General features: G+C 46.6%; 6 protein-coding genes and 1 non-coding gene across 9 annotated transcripts in view; 4 read left to right on the top strand and 3 right to left on the bottom strand.

Moving 5' to 3' along the window:
* Positions 1-120: 120 nt before the first annotated feature.
* On the bottom strand, positions 121-1,270 carry LOC113205287 (putative mediator of RNA polymerase II transcription subunit 21; the record flags this gene model as incomplete). Its single annotated transcript, XM_052267957.1, is given in 2 exon segments — positions 121-492; positions 1,022-1,270. Coding segments are annotated over 2 exon segments (424 nt in total), but the record flags the coding sequence as incomplete, so codon positions are not given.
* On the top strand, positions 713-784 carry Trnah-gug (transfer RNA histidin (anticodon GUG)). The gene has a single exon. It is a non-coding gene; the product is annotated as a tRNA-His (tRNA).
* A 1,433-nt stretch (positions 1,271-2,703) lies between the features above and the next one.
* On the bottom strand, positions 2,704-5,338 carry LOC113205280 (dynactin subunit 4). The gene is made up of 10 exons (XM_026420837.2): positions 5,186-5,338; positions 4,889-5,075; positions 4,741-4,811; positions 4,475-4,662; positions 4,229-4,386; positions 3,986-4,151; positions 3,722-3,905; positions 3,448-3,637; positions 3,179-3,372; positions 2,704-3,102 (listed from the first exon to the last, which is right to left on the bottom strand). Exons 2-10 carry the CDS (start codon positions 5,015-5,017, stop codon positions 2,877-2,879), a joined length of 1,506 nt encoding a protein of 501 aa, XP_026276622.1. The 5' UTR covers positions 5,018-5,075; positions 5,186-5,338; the 3' UTR covers positions 2,704-2,876.
* A 249-nt stretch (positions 5,339-5,587) lies between these two features.
* On the top strand, positions 5,588-6,786 carry LOC113205283 (uncharacterized). Its single transcript, XM_026420844.2, has 3 exons — positions 5,588-5,828; positions 5,978-6,100; positions 6,247-6,786. The coding sequence occupies exons 1-3, from the start codon at positions 5,674-5,676 to the stop codon at positions 6,410-6,412; spliced, it is 444 nt and encodes a 147-aa protein (XP_026276629.1). The 5' UTR covers positions 5,588-5,673; the 3' UTR covers positions 6,413-6,786.
* Positions 6,787-7,185: 399 nt separating this feature from the next.
* On the top strand, positions 7,186-9,739 carry LOC113205282 (eukaryotic translation initiation factor 5A). Of its 3 annotated transcripts, none has more exons than XM_026420840.2 (5): positions 7,186-7,349; positions 8,403-8,547; positions 8,621-8,788; positions 8,923-9,057; positions 9,163-9,739. In XM_026420840.2, exons 2-5 carry the CDS (start codon positions 8,440-8,442, stop codon positions 9,232-9,234), a joined length of 483 nt encoding a protein of 160 aa, XP_026276625.1. In that variant the 5' UTR covers positions 7,186-7,349; positions 8,403-8,439; the 3' UTR covers positions 9,235-9,739. The 3 variants fall into 3 exon arrangements, with proteins under 3 accessions (XP_026276625.1, XP_026276626.1, XP_026276627.1); XM_026420841.2 differs by lacking the exon at positions 7,186-7,349 and adding an exon at positions 7,402-7,523; XM_026420842.2 differs by lacking the exon at positions 7,186-7,349 and adding an exon at positions 7,504-7,528.
* A 684-nt stretch (positions 9,740-10,423) lies between these two features.
* Positions 10,424-12,088, bottom strand: LOC113205281 (J domain-containing protein). Its single transcript, XM_026420838.2, has 4 exons — positions 11,875-12,088; positions 11,663-11,764; positions 11,426-11,542; positions 10,424-11,352 (listed from the first exon to the last, which is right to left on the bottom strand). Exons 1-4 carry the CDS (start codon positions 11,959-11,961, stop codon positions 11,137-11,139), a joined length of 522 nt encoding a protein of 173 aa, XP_026276623.1. The 5' UTR covers positions 11,962-12,088; the 3' UTR covers positions 10,424-11,136.
* Positions 12,089-14,139: 2,051 nt separating this feature from the next.
* LOC113205306 (putative inorganic phosphate cotransporter) overlaps positions 14,140-16,329 on the top strand; it is an 8,319-nt gene continuing 6,129 nt past the window's right edge. The window contains exon 1 of the mRNA XM_026420874.2: positions 14,140-14,308. Within this exon, the coding sequence (XP_026276659.1) occupies positions 14,278-14,308 (31 nt within the window). The 5' untranslated portion in view covers positions 14,140-14,277. The remainder of the gene's footprint in view (positions 14,309-16,329) is intronic.

Below are 16,329 nucleotides of genomic sequence, written 5' to 3'. Positions count from 1 at the left end.
CCCCCCCCAAGACACACGTTTACAAACTCAGAGTTCAAAAATACCGGTCCGTGAAAAAACTCCCCCACCCAGGAACGGTGGTATATGGTGAGATAGCCGAGGCAAATAAACGGTACTCACTGGAGCCGCACATGGCGAAGCACTCGAGCTTCTGCCTGTTGGCGTACGTGTTGCCGTCCGACCCGCACACGGGGTTGTAGTTCTCGATGGCCTGGCAGCGGCAGTTCGCGGGCAGCACGATCAGGGTGCCCTCGGCGGGCGCCGGGGTCGACGCCTGCTGCTGCTGCTGCTGCTGCTGTTGCTGCCACGGCTGCTGCTGTTGGTCCAGGTCCTGGCCGGGCCACGACACGTCCTGGCGCCCGGGCTGCGGCGCCGGCACCCCCGCCAGGTCGTCGTCCTCGGTGGGCTGCTGCCACTGCTGCCGCTGCTGCCGCTGTTGCCGCCGCCGCTGCCAGTCGCCGCGCTCCTGCTGCGGGGCCGCCGTGCACAGCCCTGGAACCGAAGGGGGACAACAACGCTCCGTGAACATCAAGATCCTCCTCTCGCTCGCGCTTCCAGCAGCACCTCGCGGATCCGGATCGACCGCTCGCGGATTCCTCTCCTTGTTGCACCCTCCCCCCTCCCCGGGGCGCGCGCAGGCGCGGCGGCGCGTCCTGGCCGCGTCTAGCACTGCGCCGCCGCCCGACGCCACCCCCAGCACGAAGGGCTCTCAGCCGTGATCGTATAGTGGTTAGTACCTCGCGTTGTGGCCGCGATAACCCAGGTTCGAATCCTGGTCACGGCATCGAGCCCACACTTTTTATTTATTTCCATTTGTAACCGGGTCCAAATGGGGGAACGCACGGGAAAATAAACAGGAAACAGTTGGCGCCGCTCGGTGTAGGGGGAGGTCGTCTTCAGTACATATCTATGCAAATTTGAGTCAGGTGTCCCCGGCTGTCCCGTTCAACAACAACAGCGAGCCAACTGGGCCTCCGGCGCACGGCGGCGGGCTGGTCGTCAACGGCGTCGAGCGACTCACCGAGGGCGACGACGAAGAGAAGCGCTGCCACGACCTGCATCTTGAGCGTCATGATGTCGAGGGAGAGCTACACACGCTTGGTGATCAACGAGACGACGGCGACGACCAACGTGAAAGGCTCAAGCAGAGTTGCGACGCGCACCGCAGATATCCACCCTCCTGCTGAAAGCTCCGGGTCCGTTCTACCGGTCAGGCGGAGAAATGTGGTCGTATAAACAAGAGTCTGCTCGTCGCTGCTCCCAGCGCCTCTTCTCCCCTCCCCCTCTCTCTCTCGCTCTTCTCCCCTCTCTCACTCTTTCTCTGTCTCTCCCGCCCTCTCCCGCACCGAGAGCAGTGGAGTGGGGGGGAAGCTCGCACCACCGCGCTCACGTGTTGGCGATCACCACCACACTTTACACACGTCATCATAGGTGTGTTGTGAATCCCCGCCGGCGAAAATATACCTCAACACGTGGTATTTTCTTATTAAAAATGGCAGGTTTGGGGCAGACGGGGGCATCCTTTGACGCCATCTCCGTCCGTCAATACAGCGCGCGTGCTTCCATCAGCCACTGAGTGAGGTGGCTAGCGCGGCTCAAGGGAATGACCGGAGCAGCGGCGGGGTGGCGCGGCGCCCATCGCGCATCTGCTGGGATGACCAGGGAAAGCATCACGTCCCAAATGGTCGGTCGACGCGATGCGGGTTCAAGTATCTCGACCCAAACGGCGGTGGGTCAAAGACTGCGCGTTGTATCTCTCTGCGTAATCTGCTCCGAGTCGGACCAACCGCCTACCCCGCCCCCCTTTACCCCCAGCGCATCTGCACGTTTCGCTCAGACTGAATGTGCTGGATGTGGATGGACGCGATTCCGGTGGCCCCTCCAGATTATCCCTATTGCCGCGTCGCTGCATCCGTACTCGCTTTTGGACCCGAGCCAGGCAGGCAAGGGGGTGCGTGGCCGATGCGAGGAGAACCGCTACCGTCTAAATTATGTACAATTTATGTCATTTGACCTTTTTGAGTAAAAATTTAGTCTGCTCAGATAACAAACATGGGGAGGGGCGTCTTCAGAGAAAAAATTGCCTTATCTTGACTTAGGCGCGGTTTTTATGGGGGGAGGGTCGCCCCCCCCCCCCCGGGTATGTAGCCAATTTGTCCTACAAAGCCCCTGAAAATAGGCAACCCACAGGAATTCACCCTCTCCGTCAGATGGACATTAAAACCGCTGTCTTGACTATGTGTTTTCCCTGCCGGCTCGTCGGAGAGCTCCCGTGAGGTCCGCGATGAGCTTTCGAAGTGCGAGAGAGATGGGAGGCGAGCGAGAGGCGCCACTCACTCACCTCCAGCGGGGACGGGAGGCTGCAGGCACGCACACGCGTACGCACGAAGCAGTCGGCGAGCACGGCTTTCAGGGGGATTTTTGTACGTTTTGTAGCCTCCCAAACGAGTTTCTGTGGAAGCGCCGCCTCTGACGTCTGCGGGAAACTATTTTGCCTCCGACCGACCGGGGACAGAAAGAGGAGTTGTGATTATTATTATTTTTGGCACGGGTATCGGTGTATGATTCATTTTTATGATTGTTTTTGATTCTGAGGAATACTGGCGCACCTGGCCGCTTGCACTGCCGGCGGTAAACAGCTCGCGCTGGGAAACAAGAGGAAATGTTGGGCGAGGGAGAATAGAAACGATATCAAGGTACGAATATGCATAAGGTAACATTTATTAGTTTTTGTTTAGAAGTACAAGAAAACCTTGGAACTCAAAGCAAAAATAAAAATATTTCAGAATCAGTAAAATGTTACAAAATTAAAACAGCAGGTGAATTTCATAAATATAAAAATTTATACAAGTGTTGATTAAGGGAATTACATGCAATCACTGGGTACCCTCTAGTATTTTGCCACAATTCATAAATATTCTGGTACAAAGCTGAACCTTTTGAGGTTTCTGCTCGGAAGTTGCAATAGCTGGCGTTGAAATGCGGTTCACATATGTATAACGAAATGCAAAGCCTATCACACAGTTTTCTCCAGCAATGTCTGTTTTAGGGACAACAGTGAAACGAAGTGATGCTTTGTTGGCTCTTCGATGAATGACAATCCTGCAAAAAAGACAAAATTTAAATTAGATTTATTTGTTTCAAATTTTTGAAAAAAATAATATGGTCTTCCACATACTTTGGATCATCATGGAACTGCTGTATTTCTCCAGAGTCATCATACTCAGCTGCATCATCTTTGGGAGGGAGGACTATTTCGACGTCAGCAGCAGGTAACTGAACTTCACCTGTCATAGAGATATCGATGGGCCGTGGCTCCTCGACCACGGTCACAGGTTTGGTCAATGATGAGAGGGATAATGGAGCTTCTCCCTAAACACACACAGAAGTTATGCTATACGTGCCATAGAATGATTCTGGAGAATTTGAGGAAGAACTTAACAGTACCTGTTGCACAGCAGTGTCGGTGGTACCCTCAGTTTGGTGCTGCTTTATTTCTTCTTCGGCCTCCTGTAGAGTGATGAAGCTCAGGGTCGTTGGGTGCTGAGAAGGGTTGATGAATACAATCACCACTTCACTTGGTTTCCCACCAATCAGAGGCTCAAGAGTTACAATGCGAACCTCTGGCACATAGAAGCTAGAAAAAGAAAGGCCAATATTAGAGCCTGAAAACCCTACAGAGAATGTGTAACCAAAAAACAGAAAAATTCAGTAAACTAACTAAGCAGCCTGCTGAATCTTGAATTTGATGGAAGCCGGATTTAGCTCTGGTTTGCTGACATTATGTTCACACTCTCTACACCTCTGGGATTGTTTGGTGCTCAGATGCTTGTATGAAGGGAGTAACCCCTCAATACTGTCCGGCTGGGTTTCAGGCTGAGCAAAGCGTTGAGTCAAAGTTGTAACTGCAAAAGGAACAGATGCATAAATTGTCAAAACACACAAAACAATTTTGGGGCTAAATTTTGCTCAGTTTTTGACATACCTGTGCCTATATCTAGCTCCTTGGTAAAAATATCTGTTGGAAGCTCCGGCACTGTTTCTTTAGCAACTGCAGGTTGAAATTCAGCAAGATTTACCTTAATGGTTGATGGAGCGGGCAATTCAGGGGGAAGTCCTGCACGCTTCCGAACATGAGCTGCAGTTAAACCCTTCAGAAAATTAAGCAACAGTGAGCAAATATGTAATATGTGAATATCAATCATAACAGAACAGATGTGTTTCTTACAGGAAGATGGGTGAAATTGCGTCTAAACCTTGCAGTGAACTTTTTTTCCCGTTGCTCTCGTTCATGTCTTTCTAGCATTCCCAACAATTTAGCATGCTCCAAGAGAACAGTAATACGTTGTACATTGCTGGTGTTCTTTTGAGCCCACCCATTGGCAGCTGAAACAGGGATCACATTTTGTATACTTTTTATCGGTAAGGACCAGAAATTGTTTACAGGCTACCTTTGGTTGTTCATATAACTCACACACAGTCTGCACAGCTTGATCTGGTAAGCCTACATCTCTAGTTGTCCAGCGGCAAAAGAAACATGCATGATAGTACTTCTTTTGAGAATTGACTTTGCCTGGGTCATCAGGATCCCTGACTGACACAGTAGTTCCCCTAACAGCTAACGTATTTAAACAGTTTGGACAATCAAAGCATGCCTGACACCTACAAACAACAAATGTAACAAAGCAATTAGAACAGAAACAGAATAATGTACACATCAGAAACTAGATTTCACAGTACCTGTTTTTCTTCAACCTTGCCTCTGCTGATGGCAAGATTTCAAGGCAGTTGGAGCAGTAGTGTGATTCAACCTGAGAAAAATGTGCTACATGTTAAGGCCAAAAAACAGAGATTTCAAAGAGTTTGTAGGCCAAACTGCTTAACATACCTCATGACAAACGCAGAAGCCACACCTCAGTTTCAGGCAATGTCTGCAAAAGTACAAAAAGGAGATGGGCCTCAGCTGGCCACATGTGCATGCATACTGCACAATATCATTTCTGACCAAATAGGCCATGTTGTGCTCTGACAGATATATCTGGACGTCGAACAGGACGTCTGCCTGTCAGTCTAACCTAAAGAAACAGGAAATGAATGAAAACAATTGCAACATGAATGAGGACACTATTGTTTTGAGAATAAATGCGGCTGAGATCAAACAGATATCGTCTAACTTCACACGTACATAGCATAAATGCAGAAAACACACAAATAACTGTCATTAGCCGAGAGGTTTCACCAAAAAACACCCCAAGAAAGACAGGACAAGAGTGACGTGAATGTGAATCGCGAATAACATCGGATGGCAGACGACACCGAGTCACATATTCGGATTGAAATCGTCTGCGCAATGATGCAGCCTTAGGACGCAAACGACCAATTGCACATAGGAGTTCAAGAACTGATTGGGATCAATTTAGTTTATTTGAAATCATTGCTATAATTTCATTAGATTTGATCTTGGTTTACAACTGCTGCCAGGTCTCAAAGTAGGGTCGAACCAGAGGTTTTTTTTTTCACTGCTTGGTACACTATAAAAACTTCCGGTAGAGACAAAAGAAGATCTCACAATAACCGGATACACTTTCGCCGAGACGTCCCGGAACAACACGGAACGGATCCAGACGAATTTCTGATCAAAACTGTAGAACTGCAGAAGCAAAGTTCTCGGCCATGGCAGCTCCAGGGAAACCCAAGAGTCTCCTGGACGGCGTCACCTTGAAGCCACTGACACAAGAAAACCTTCTTTACCACTATGCCCCGATGGCCGGTGCGGCAAGCTACACCACTTTGTCTGTCAGCCTGTCGAATCCGAATATGTTGAGAAGGTTAGCTCCCCCGTTTAGTGACCTCTAACCTAGGCTGTTTATCTCAGACGCAATAATTGTTTCTGATCTATTTTCTGATCCTGTGCAATTTGTTGGAGATATTCTTGTTATTCTACACTGCTAATTTATGTATGTTTGGATCTTTCCAGGTTGTTCCCCACCAGAGACATTACAAACGCCCTACTGCTCACATCCATTGCAGGGACTGCGCTTTACATTTACAAGCGTCCTCATATGGAGAAAGTCTCGAACCAGCGTAGAATTACATACAGGTAAGGTTTTGAACACGAAAGCTTCGCAAGGGAATTCCATTTACTCTCTTGATTTTGGGCTATTCGTTTCTTGTCTTCGGTTGTTGCACCGACTAATGTTGCTACAATTGTTGGTTTATTTGGTGAATTGTTTTGTTTTGTTGCAGTGTATATGGCGCTGGAATGTTGAGCTTGAGTTCTATCCTGGTTTGGTCAATATTGAGGTACTACCTCCCCGACAATGCTGTCATCCAAACTGCTACAGGAGTTGCAACCAGCGTTGGGTTATTGATTCTGGGGAAGGACTATCTAGATTTAGTAGACAAAAAGTGAAATTATTATGTTATTTCCATTAAACACCTCACCACTTGTTTAAATGTTATGCTCTAGGCTGTTTGATTAAGTTCTTAAAATTGTGCTTCAACCAAATCAAAATTTCTCAATATACTTCACTAATACCTGGAGCTCATCTATCAGTCTTTTTAGTTTTACACTTTGCTTGTGGTATTTTGTAGTCAAACTAGTCTGAAGAGATGAAGAGTTGAAAAAAAAAAATAATGAGCAAAGTACTTGTGTTGTATGAGTGGCATTTTTGTGAAATGGTAAAATATGTCAATGTGATGGATTGTTCTTTCCATGTGGAGTTTGAAGATTTAATGTACTGATCTGTTTTGAATTTGTTGTATAAATAATTATATTTAATTTTATATTGCATACTTTAAAATCAACAACAAACTATTCATATCCTTGCTCTTACACTCAAGTAAATACAAAAAGTAAACTCAAATATCTGCATTGGACAGAGGCCTTCTCTGCGGACGAGGGGACTATCGCTATTTGCCCTTTCCACCCTAAATAAACATTCAGCTGGTCCTCTCACGCGGGTCTACTCGTGAACGTTCAGCAAACATTACTCAATTGACTCGTAATTACTTCATTGGTGACATTTTTGGATTCGCAACTATTCTAATCTAATTATAATACTCTCTCCTGAGAAGGATTGCAAGTTTTGTCAGTACCCGAGAGCCTTAAAGCCCAGAATGAGACCACTTGAGAAAGGGCAATGTCAGCGGAGACTTTCAAACCGTTGGCGCCACGTCCACCACCAACCGCCTTGGAGCACGCGCCAAAAAGGTTCCCACCGGAGTTCCGGAGGTCCTCCATTTTCCAAGCGCTCACCAACGTGTGGTAACGTGGTCAGCCTGCCCGCCTGCTGCTTGGTGCTGCTCCTGAAGATCCTCTAGTCGAGAGATCCGTTCAGCGGGCACATGTGAGTACTGGTGCTGTTCTTTGTTCAACATTTTAACGCGATCTGAGGGTGCGTGACCCCGTGTGGAGTGTCTCGGTGATTGCTCGAGTTGCAAACTTCTGGATTGTAGCGGAAACCCCTCTTCAATAGCTCACAGTCCTCGGTTTCAAACAGAAACCGGTTTGTTTGACGCAAGTAAGGTAGTGAGTGAAAGGCCTGTTTCCCGCCAGCCATGTACGCGATTTTCGGCCAATTTTGCGCACAAGTGGGCTTACGCTGTCCGAGTGCGGAGCACTGGCCGCCGTTTAACACCTGGATACCCTGCAATGACCCAACTTAAACTTGTACGGTTGTCCGAGCTGACTGAATAGGTGTTGGTCAGGTCGATTTGAACCCTCATTTCGCCATGTGGCAGGCTCCTTGCCATTCACCAGTTCAAATGGGCAACTCATGCAAATTTTTACACACGTACATGTTTCTTAATTTTTCGAAATTGGACCAGTTTTTGTTTGCGGCCCGACTGTTTGGGAAGGTCAGAAAGGTGCAATGAGGTGGTTCTGGCGATAGCAGGCTAGGTTATGGTCGTCAGGTCTCGTCCCCGATGGCGGTGGTCCTAGGAATGGGTGACAGGGCAGGTATTCGGTTCCGACGCCGTGCCGCACCCTCGCCCTCGCTCGCGCCCTCGGCCGCAGTTGTGCCCTTCTGTTGCCGCGCTGCGCTGCGCCCTCCGGCACGGCGTTGATCTGGGCTCCGGTTATCGGGATCCCCGGGGTATCTTGTGGGTGGCCCGTCGGGCCGCGGGCCGCGCTGGTCCACGCCAAGGTACGGCATGTAGGACATGGGCGGGCCGGAGCCCAGCTGGACTCAGCTGTGTTCTAGGGGCGTTTTGTTCACTTTTAGCGCTGTTGAAACACCAGGTTAGGGTGCTAGGCAGCTGATTAGCATGGCATGTGGACTCTTGATCAGAACCAGGCCACATATGTATGACCCATGCTAATTTTTCCCCCTTTTTTTTTGTCTTGCCCGGGATTTGCCTTGTTGTATTTTTCATTTTGTGTTTTTATCTCTGTTCAGTTTTTGAGGAACCGAAGCACAACTTCACAAAACAAAAATGGCAGAAATTGAAGACACCCACTTCGAGACTGGCGACTCTGGTGCCTCAGCCACATACCCTATGCAATGTTCTGCCCTGCGTAAGAACGGATTCGTCATGCTGAAGGTGCGTTGTATTTTTTATTTTGATTTTTGTCAGTGTATTATTGGTCTTACTAATATTTATGTTTGCTTCTTAGGCTCGTCCATGCAAAATTGTTGAAATGTCGACATCCAAAACCGGCAAACACGGTCACGCTAAAGTGCACATGGTTGGTATTGATATTTTCTCTGGTAAGAAGTATGAAGATATCTGCCCCTCCACCCACAACATGGATGTCCCCCACGTGAAGCGTGAAGATTACCAGGTAACTTCAATTTAATTTAAAATCAATTAATATTCTAAAATGTAAATTTCTTATCTCTAAATTAATTTAATTATTCTTTTATATTAATTCACTCTTAAAGTAAAAGCTCTAAAATTCAATCCCATTCTTTCCAGTTGACAGACATCTCTGATGATGGTTACCTTTGCCTGATGGGTGACAATGGTGATCTTAGAGAAGATTTGAAAGTCCCTGACGGTGATTTGGGTCAGCAGCTGAAAGCTGAATATGACACCGGCAAAGAACTCCTGGTAAGATCATTAAATATTGTCTAGTGTAATTTCTCTTGTCTCCCTTTTTTTGCTTTCTTTCAGTGTTGTTCCATCTGAAATTTATCATTTGTTTGTAATTTTCAGTGCACCGTCCTCAAGTCCTGTGGTGAGGAGTGTGTGATTGCTATCAAAACCAATACTGCCTTGGACAAGTAATTCATTATGGGTATGTCTGAGCATCTACAGGCAAGGGATGGCTTTCAAGTCATTGCTGGAGGTCTTTGCCAATTGAAATTTTGCTGAAATCTATCTGGTTTGTCAGATAGGGTCTCTCAATGTTTCCAACTAACTAGGTTGTAATTATGTAATTCACATTGAGAATGTTGCCAGTTCCAAGTCTCTGTATATTTAAGGGTTTTTACTTCCTAGATAGCATAAATTTTTAAAGATTTCTTTTTTACATGTATGTGCCTGTTCTGGTAGCTAAGTAAATATACTTTGGTTTGTCTGGAAACATTGTCAATGAGATTGTGCTGGACTGATAAGGCATAGGGCAAATGGATCCTCTGAACTGGGACTGTAACACCATATTGTTATCAGCTTCTGTAGAAGTTGAATTATTTTGAAACGGTTTCTTTTTAAAAAAAATATAAAATTATGGAAGTACAATAAACAATGGCTTGACCAAGGACTGTCCTAATAAATGCTAGACACAACTTAAGTGCGTTTGCGCTGTATCCTGCCATTCCCGCACACTGACTTTGGTAAATGTCTTGCCTTTGAGGTCTTCTTATGCCTGACATTACAAAGCTAGTTTTAATGTGCCTTGTATCTGAAATTTTAAATGAAGGAAAGCTACATAATTGCTTCGAATTTTCATATTCTTTTACTCCAGTAACTTGACTGAAATGTGAATTTTCAACTAACACTCATTAAAGTTAAATAATATTGTAACCACATAGAATTCTGCCAATGTATTAAAATTTCACTAGCGTTGCTAGTCTACAACATTTAATGTTACAAATGTGTGGGAATGAAGCTTACTACAGGGTGGTAGTAACAATATTTGAGTGTATGCACTAGTTTAACACTCAATGCTGCGTGACCAATATGTGGACATGATTTTCTTGCTTCAAGTGTGTCAAGTACGTTGCTTTCTCCAATGCAGTTCTTTGCTCACTGTATGATTAACTTTGATTGGTGAATGAATTGATTGAATGGGAGTGCGGGTTTTAAGTTTAGTTTTGTATTTGATATCAATTTTTCATAAACAACTTTTACAAAGTAGGTGCTGGATCCTAGTGAAAATAGCTCTTTGAATAAAGTGTCTTGCCACAAAGCTGATTAAGATCATTGCAGTATTAATTTTGTGAAGTGGGAATGAGAGGTGAAATGAGAAAGGAAGTGTTGCTCTCTATTTATTGACATTTCCTCTGTTGTCAGCCAAACATCTGAAAGCAATGTTCATACATTTCAAGTTTGACTGTTTCACACTACAATGTTTTATTAGTCCATCGATATGCTTGATCACATTTTCTCAATTTGGCATCTAAAACACACAGACTCAAGAATGACTACCAGGTACTCGAGAGGGGAAGTGCATTATCAAACCTTGACTGAGCTGAGAAAGATTGAGGTAAAAATATAAATGAGCAAATTAATGAAGAAAAAATACTCCTTATCACAGAAAATAGAGTTGTATATTATAATTAAAATATGATTAGTGGGGATAGGGGTCAGAGTGTATCACAGGACATGGGAATGAAAACAGTGCTAGTAGGAAGAGGAAAACTTAAATAAAAATCACACAATACTCTAAAATAGCAGGTACTAGTCACTTTCAACAAAGCGAAAGCTCTTATCATTAAAATTTACAACTAAATTCATTGCACAAGTCTGGAATTGTCACTCAACACTTCCAAATGCTGTACATCTTTTTGGATATCTTTCATTCATTTTACGATGTTCCTGCCACAACTTGGAGGATCAATTTAAGTCCATTATGAGAAATTGTTAAAAATCAATAACAATCAATACATAAGCAAGAAACATCAATTTAAAAAAAAAAAAAGAGTAGGGTATTGCAAGTCAATGGAAAGTATGATATGAAGCTGCAGATTAAATTTCATAGTTACGGAACTTGCTCACAACATCACTTGGAGGTTTCGAGTTCCATGGGAGAGTACCTTTTGGACCCCACTGAATATTTGCACCTCCCTCAGAGGCACGACGCAATGCAGCTGGAGGCAAATCAGCAGGTTTTGCACCACTCGCCTCAGAAGAATTTCCTGGCAGCATTCGGTCCTTTGTTTTCAAAGTAGACCAGTGCATCGACTGAAAACAAATTTTAAGAAAGGTAAGAATCATTTTTGTGAATTCAAATTTCACAAGTATTTCAAATGATTACCTGATGAACATGTTCTTTGACTCCAAGCCACTGCTGGTAGCTCACAGACATTCCGCAGTGACGCCACTTGTCATAATTACTTCTCTTTTCATGGTCAAGAAGCGTCTCCTTAGCCATCTTGAAGAAAATAAAATCACCCATTAATTCAACACTAAGTTTCACATCTATTGAACTTTGTTTGGAAATTTCTCCATGAATCTTCCCTGACTTGACAATAAAATATATTTTTAGGTGTACCTGCAGCTTTTGAAATTTTGCTTCTGCTTCTTTGTCTCCAGCATTTTTATCCGGGTGCAGCAGGAGTGCGCGTACCTTGTACTCAGCATTTATTTGCTCGGGCTAAAGGGGGCAAAAAAGTCAAATTTAGAGAAGGTATGGCCTAGAATATCCAGTGGCCTTGGAACAAGAAACTGCAGCCATGGAGATCTGGATGATTAGAAGGAACTCACAGTTGAGTTCTCATCGCAGCCAAGGATGGCATAGAAGTCGTCTTCAGTTTTAGGATCAAAGTTTAAGATACTGTCAACATTAGCCATCACGAGTTTTTTGAAGTATTCCCTACGCAACAGCTGGCCCAAACGTCGATAAAGTTTTACTGGATAGCTGGAGCGGGAAGGGAAGGGAAGACGTGTGACGTGTGTCTCCGACAAATTCCCTTTCGGTTTCAGGTGAACCACGAACTTTCAGCTAATGCTTCTATGAGGCATGTTTCAAAAACGATGTATGTGTTTTTTTGTTTTTTTAACAGATAACAAGTTACTTTGATAAGACCCAACAGACTCGATACGAAACGTATGTGTGGGATTTACATCTGGCAGGGTTGTTGAGCCTGATTGGTGTTGGGAGGGGAGGAGCGGAGGCGGAAATAGAGCGCAGAGAAGAGTCTGTTGGATGGCGCCATCGCCTCGAAAGACGAGTGTTCTAGTGTTATAGTAGCTGTCCCTGCGTAGCTTTACGTATTCGTATTGTCCACACTTTGAAAGCGTCCGAGTCCCTGCTCTCAAGAACTTCGCGCGCAGCATGGGCTGAGTCCCACTTTCAGCAAGAGAGTTGTCAGCATGTAGCCAAGCGGGCAGAGACGTCGGCGGACCGGAGCTGACGGTCCGGGGATCGACACCCGGCCGGCGCAAAACTTTTTTTCTTCGCCTCTTTTTGTTTTGTAGGGTAGGACCAAGTACCGAACTGTCCGTGGTAAGAGTGGGCTGGGGATTGTCAAAATAAGATACGGTTAGGCCGACCTCTCGACCGTCAACCTCTCGACCTCGGAACGCTCGGAACGACCAGGACGACTGAAATTTCGTGTGAGGGGGTTTTCTCGCACGCTGATCAGCGGACTCATGAGTCACTCATCTGGTAGTGCCGAGGTCTTCCGGGCCCCCGGGGACGTCATCGGGGACCCCCCGCGCACGCCGATGACACTCCCACGACAAATACGATTCGGCTCCAAACGTCGTGTACCCGGGCTGGTGCATCTTTCAAAAAAATCACCAAATACATTTATCATTAATAGCAAATCGCCCATGATAGTTTATTATTCTGACGGGACGGGAGGCATCCCCAACGGATCACATCCCGGACAAGCGAGGCGGGATTGCCTACCCCAGGAAAGAATCACTCTTACCACGCACAGTTCCGTGACCAGCGGTTATCATTGAAAATGTCTTTTAAAAATCTTGGAAATTGGGAAAATTGCTGGAATTGGTTTGGATTGGTCGGGCAGACTCCCCTCTCACTCGCTCTGTCCAACATCATAGTGCCGACCCACCATACAGCAGAGTTCTTAGCCAGTGTGCCTTTATTGAATCCTACCCCATTAGAGACCAGCTCTTAAAACTCAAGTTTCTGTGGACAGGGGTGGTTTCTGACAGAAGAAAACGTAGTTTTGTGGTCCCTGGTTCCCCCGTCGATTCGAATACTCCTCCGTCGAAAACCGGACCCATCAATTTATAGCCTTTTGCAAATTTTGTCAAAAATCAAAAAAATTGAAAATAGCTGGAAATGGCTGGGATTGGTCCGAAAGCATCTTCTTTCAATTTCTCCGTCGAAATATCACGCCATTTCAATTGCGAGTTACGCAATGTCGGACACTCCAATGTTTTTCATTTTTATTTCCCTAACAATATAGTTTGAGTCTTAATGTTTGTGAGATGAAAATTTAAAAACAATAAAAAAAAAAAAACAGGAAAAAACCTCCAGTTGGGGTCCAGTTATACGGCACAAAATTGTTGTTGTGGACACGAGCTCCACTGGGAAGATCACGTGAACAAAACACGCAACATGATGACTTTCTACGGCCCATATCTCGATCAATTCAATTACGGGTTCTTATTTCTCTCGCTCTTTTTGCTCGCTCGCTCGCGCGGACGCCTCGGCGGTCGCCGCGACGCCCTTAACGGCCTGTTGATCGCTCGGCCACACCCATCGCCACACCTTGAGTAATTAGACTGTCGATAACAAACAAACAAAAAGCGAGTATAAAAAAAAGAGACGTGAACCGGGTGCGTGCCTTGGCCGAGGGGCGCGTGCCCGAAGCGATCCGAACGCGGCGGGCCGGGTACCCGACGGTACCCGAATGAGTCGAAAACAAACGGCGGCAATCTGCAGGACCGCGAGGACTCAGCGCGACTGGCGGCGACATCACCTGACCCCTGGTACCCCCCCCCCCCTTCCACACCCCGCGCGCGGACACCGGCTGCCCCCAACCCGAGGAGACTTTATCGACAACTGATCGCGGGCTGGACCAGTCGCCGTCCCCCCCGTGCGCCGAGCAGAGCCCTCCCCCGCCACCCTCAGCGAGCACCCCGTCAGCGTCAGCACCAACACCGCCGCCGCCGCCACCGCCAACCGGCACCATGGTGCACAGGACCCCCATCGAGTGGCAAGGTACGGGGGCGCGTGAGAGCAGAGAGAACAAAGTGTTCGCGTCGGAGTTACTAGAATGATGGGCAAAGACCGGTTTCCGGGAGAATACACGGCAGCTCGGCCACCTCCACCCCGCTCCCTCTCGCCCTCCGCGCCTGCACGCCAGCGCGTAGGCAACCCGTCAAACTGCCGCGTATTCTCACCGCGGACACCGGCGAGTGAGCGTTTTCAGGACAGGGACACCGCAGGTACACGAACCGAACAAAACGATGGCATTGAACAATTGCTTCCATCAAAGGGAATTTTCAGAGAAAATACACAGCCAGAACGACATCGCATTCGTCGTCTCACGGTTCGTTTCGATGTACCGGGTGTAACTGTGAATGCGCAGCAGTGTTGCGGGTTTGCCTACCCAATTCGCCCGTAAGGCGCCATGGCCCCTGCAGCCCTGGCGGGTATGCATTCCCGCAACACTGGTGCGCATTCACAGTTATGCCCGGTACAGGGTGGTCCACAGACCCATTCCCTTTATTTTGCTTATACTGTACCGGATGCAGGCGTGCGGGCGGGTTGCACACTCGCACGGGGCCATAAGGCGTCGTGGGGAGCGACGGTAGGCAAGCCCACCCGCACGCCTGCATGCGACACAGTATAGGCAAAATAAAGGAAGGGGTCTGTGGACCACCCTGTAGGAGCGACACTTGTCGTTTTGACATCTGAACAATTTCGTTCAAAATGTCATTCCTCGCTGGGACAGGTCCGCTACACGACTTTGCACGACTCACGCGCTTCCCCTTTGTCGGTGTCGGCCACTCTCTGCGAACTTGTGAGAAGTTTTGTGTGCCTGATGGGAAGCCGCCACAGTTTCGCCCCGCCCCACACCACCGTTTGAGACATCTGAGCAAACATACAATGCCTCATCGTTCTATTGCTTTCTTTTTATTCCCGAGTCGTCTAGACGACAAAAAAATAAATTAAAAAAATGTCGAGAGCGAAACACTCGAACAAACCGTAATACTACGTCGGGGGTAAGGAATGCGCCATTCAGACACAGTATCGCACCCTCCCAACATCGCACACAAAAAAAAACGGGGAAGAGGCGACGGAATACACCGATAAGCCGAATGTTCAGCCCGTAAATAACTTGCGAGTGTTTGACTGGATGTTGCGCACTTACAGGTAGTTGTTACACCTCTTGAAACCTATTTATGGTTGATCGGTGAACACTGGGCAAAAACCAAAGTAGGAATTGGTGCCTCTAAAAGGGTTGCGAATTTTTCCGGACTTTACTTTGGAGCTTTGAAGGGGGAATGTCGCATCTTTGGGACGTTGTTTAAGGGCGACTTGGTGGGGGGCGATTTAGTCCGTGTGCCTCTGCAAAGGCAATAACATCATTAGCACCCCTTAGAGATAGATGGGAGTGTGAAGTCTTTACAGAGGCGCTGCATTCGCGCTAAATGCACTCGTTTGTTTTTGTGCAGACATTCGTCCGAAGATTAAGCTACGTTCAGTTTAAATAAATTTGTGCCCAAAAGTTGTTGCATGCACCAAATGAATGCACAAACGTGTTCCAATCAACGCAGAGAAGTGTGCAAAAAAGTGATTTGTATACTCTAAATGTAAAGGAACTTTTTTTTGTACCTTCAACTAGCAACAAAATGTCTGTCCATAGCCGCAGACAAGATATCTATGGACAAAAACGTGTCATTTTAAATACAAATTGTGTCATTGGAAGGGACAAAATGTTCCCTGAACAAATTGTCCCCTCCTTGGAAACAAATTTGTTGCGAAAAAGGGGACGGATTTAAACGTCCACTCGCTGGGACAAATGTCTTGTCCACGAAACAGAAAACAAGTTTCTCCATGAGGATAGAACAAAATTGACACGAATTCAGTCAGTGTGTTGCGTTGCGATACGATCGCAATCATTATATTGCTTCTGTCCCCGACGTTACTTATCTAGTCGGCTGGGGGTGGGAGGAGGGGGTGGAGGGCTTAGTTAGCTAATTCATCTGAGAGGAGCAGGAGAAAGGCGCCGCCCG

Source organism: Frankliniella occidentalis, unplaced genomic scaffold, assembly GCF_000697945.3.
Source record: "Frankliniella occidentalis isolate FOCC.00 unplaced genomic scaffold, Focc_3.1 Scaffold61, whole genome shotgun sequence".
Classification (NCBI taxonomy): domain Eukaryota; kingdom Metazoa; phylum Arthropoda; class Insecta; order Thysanoptera; family Thripidae; genus Frankliniella; species Frankliniella occidentalis.
The sequence above is the reverse complement of the archived record's forward strand: the minus strand, read 5'-3'. Positions and strand labels throughout refer to the sequence as shown.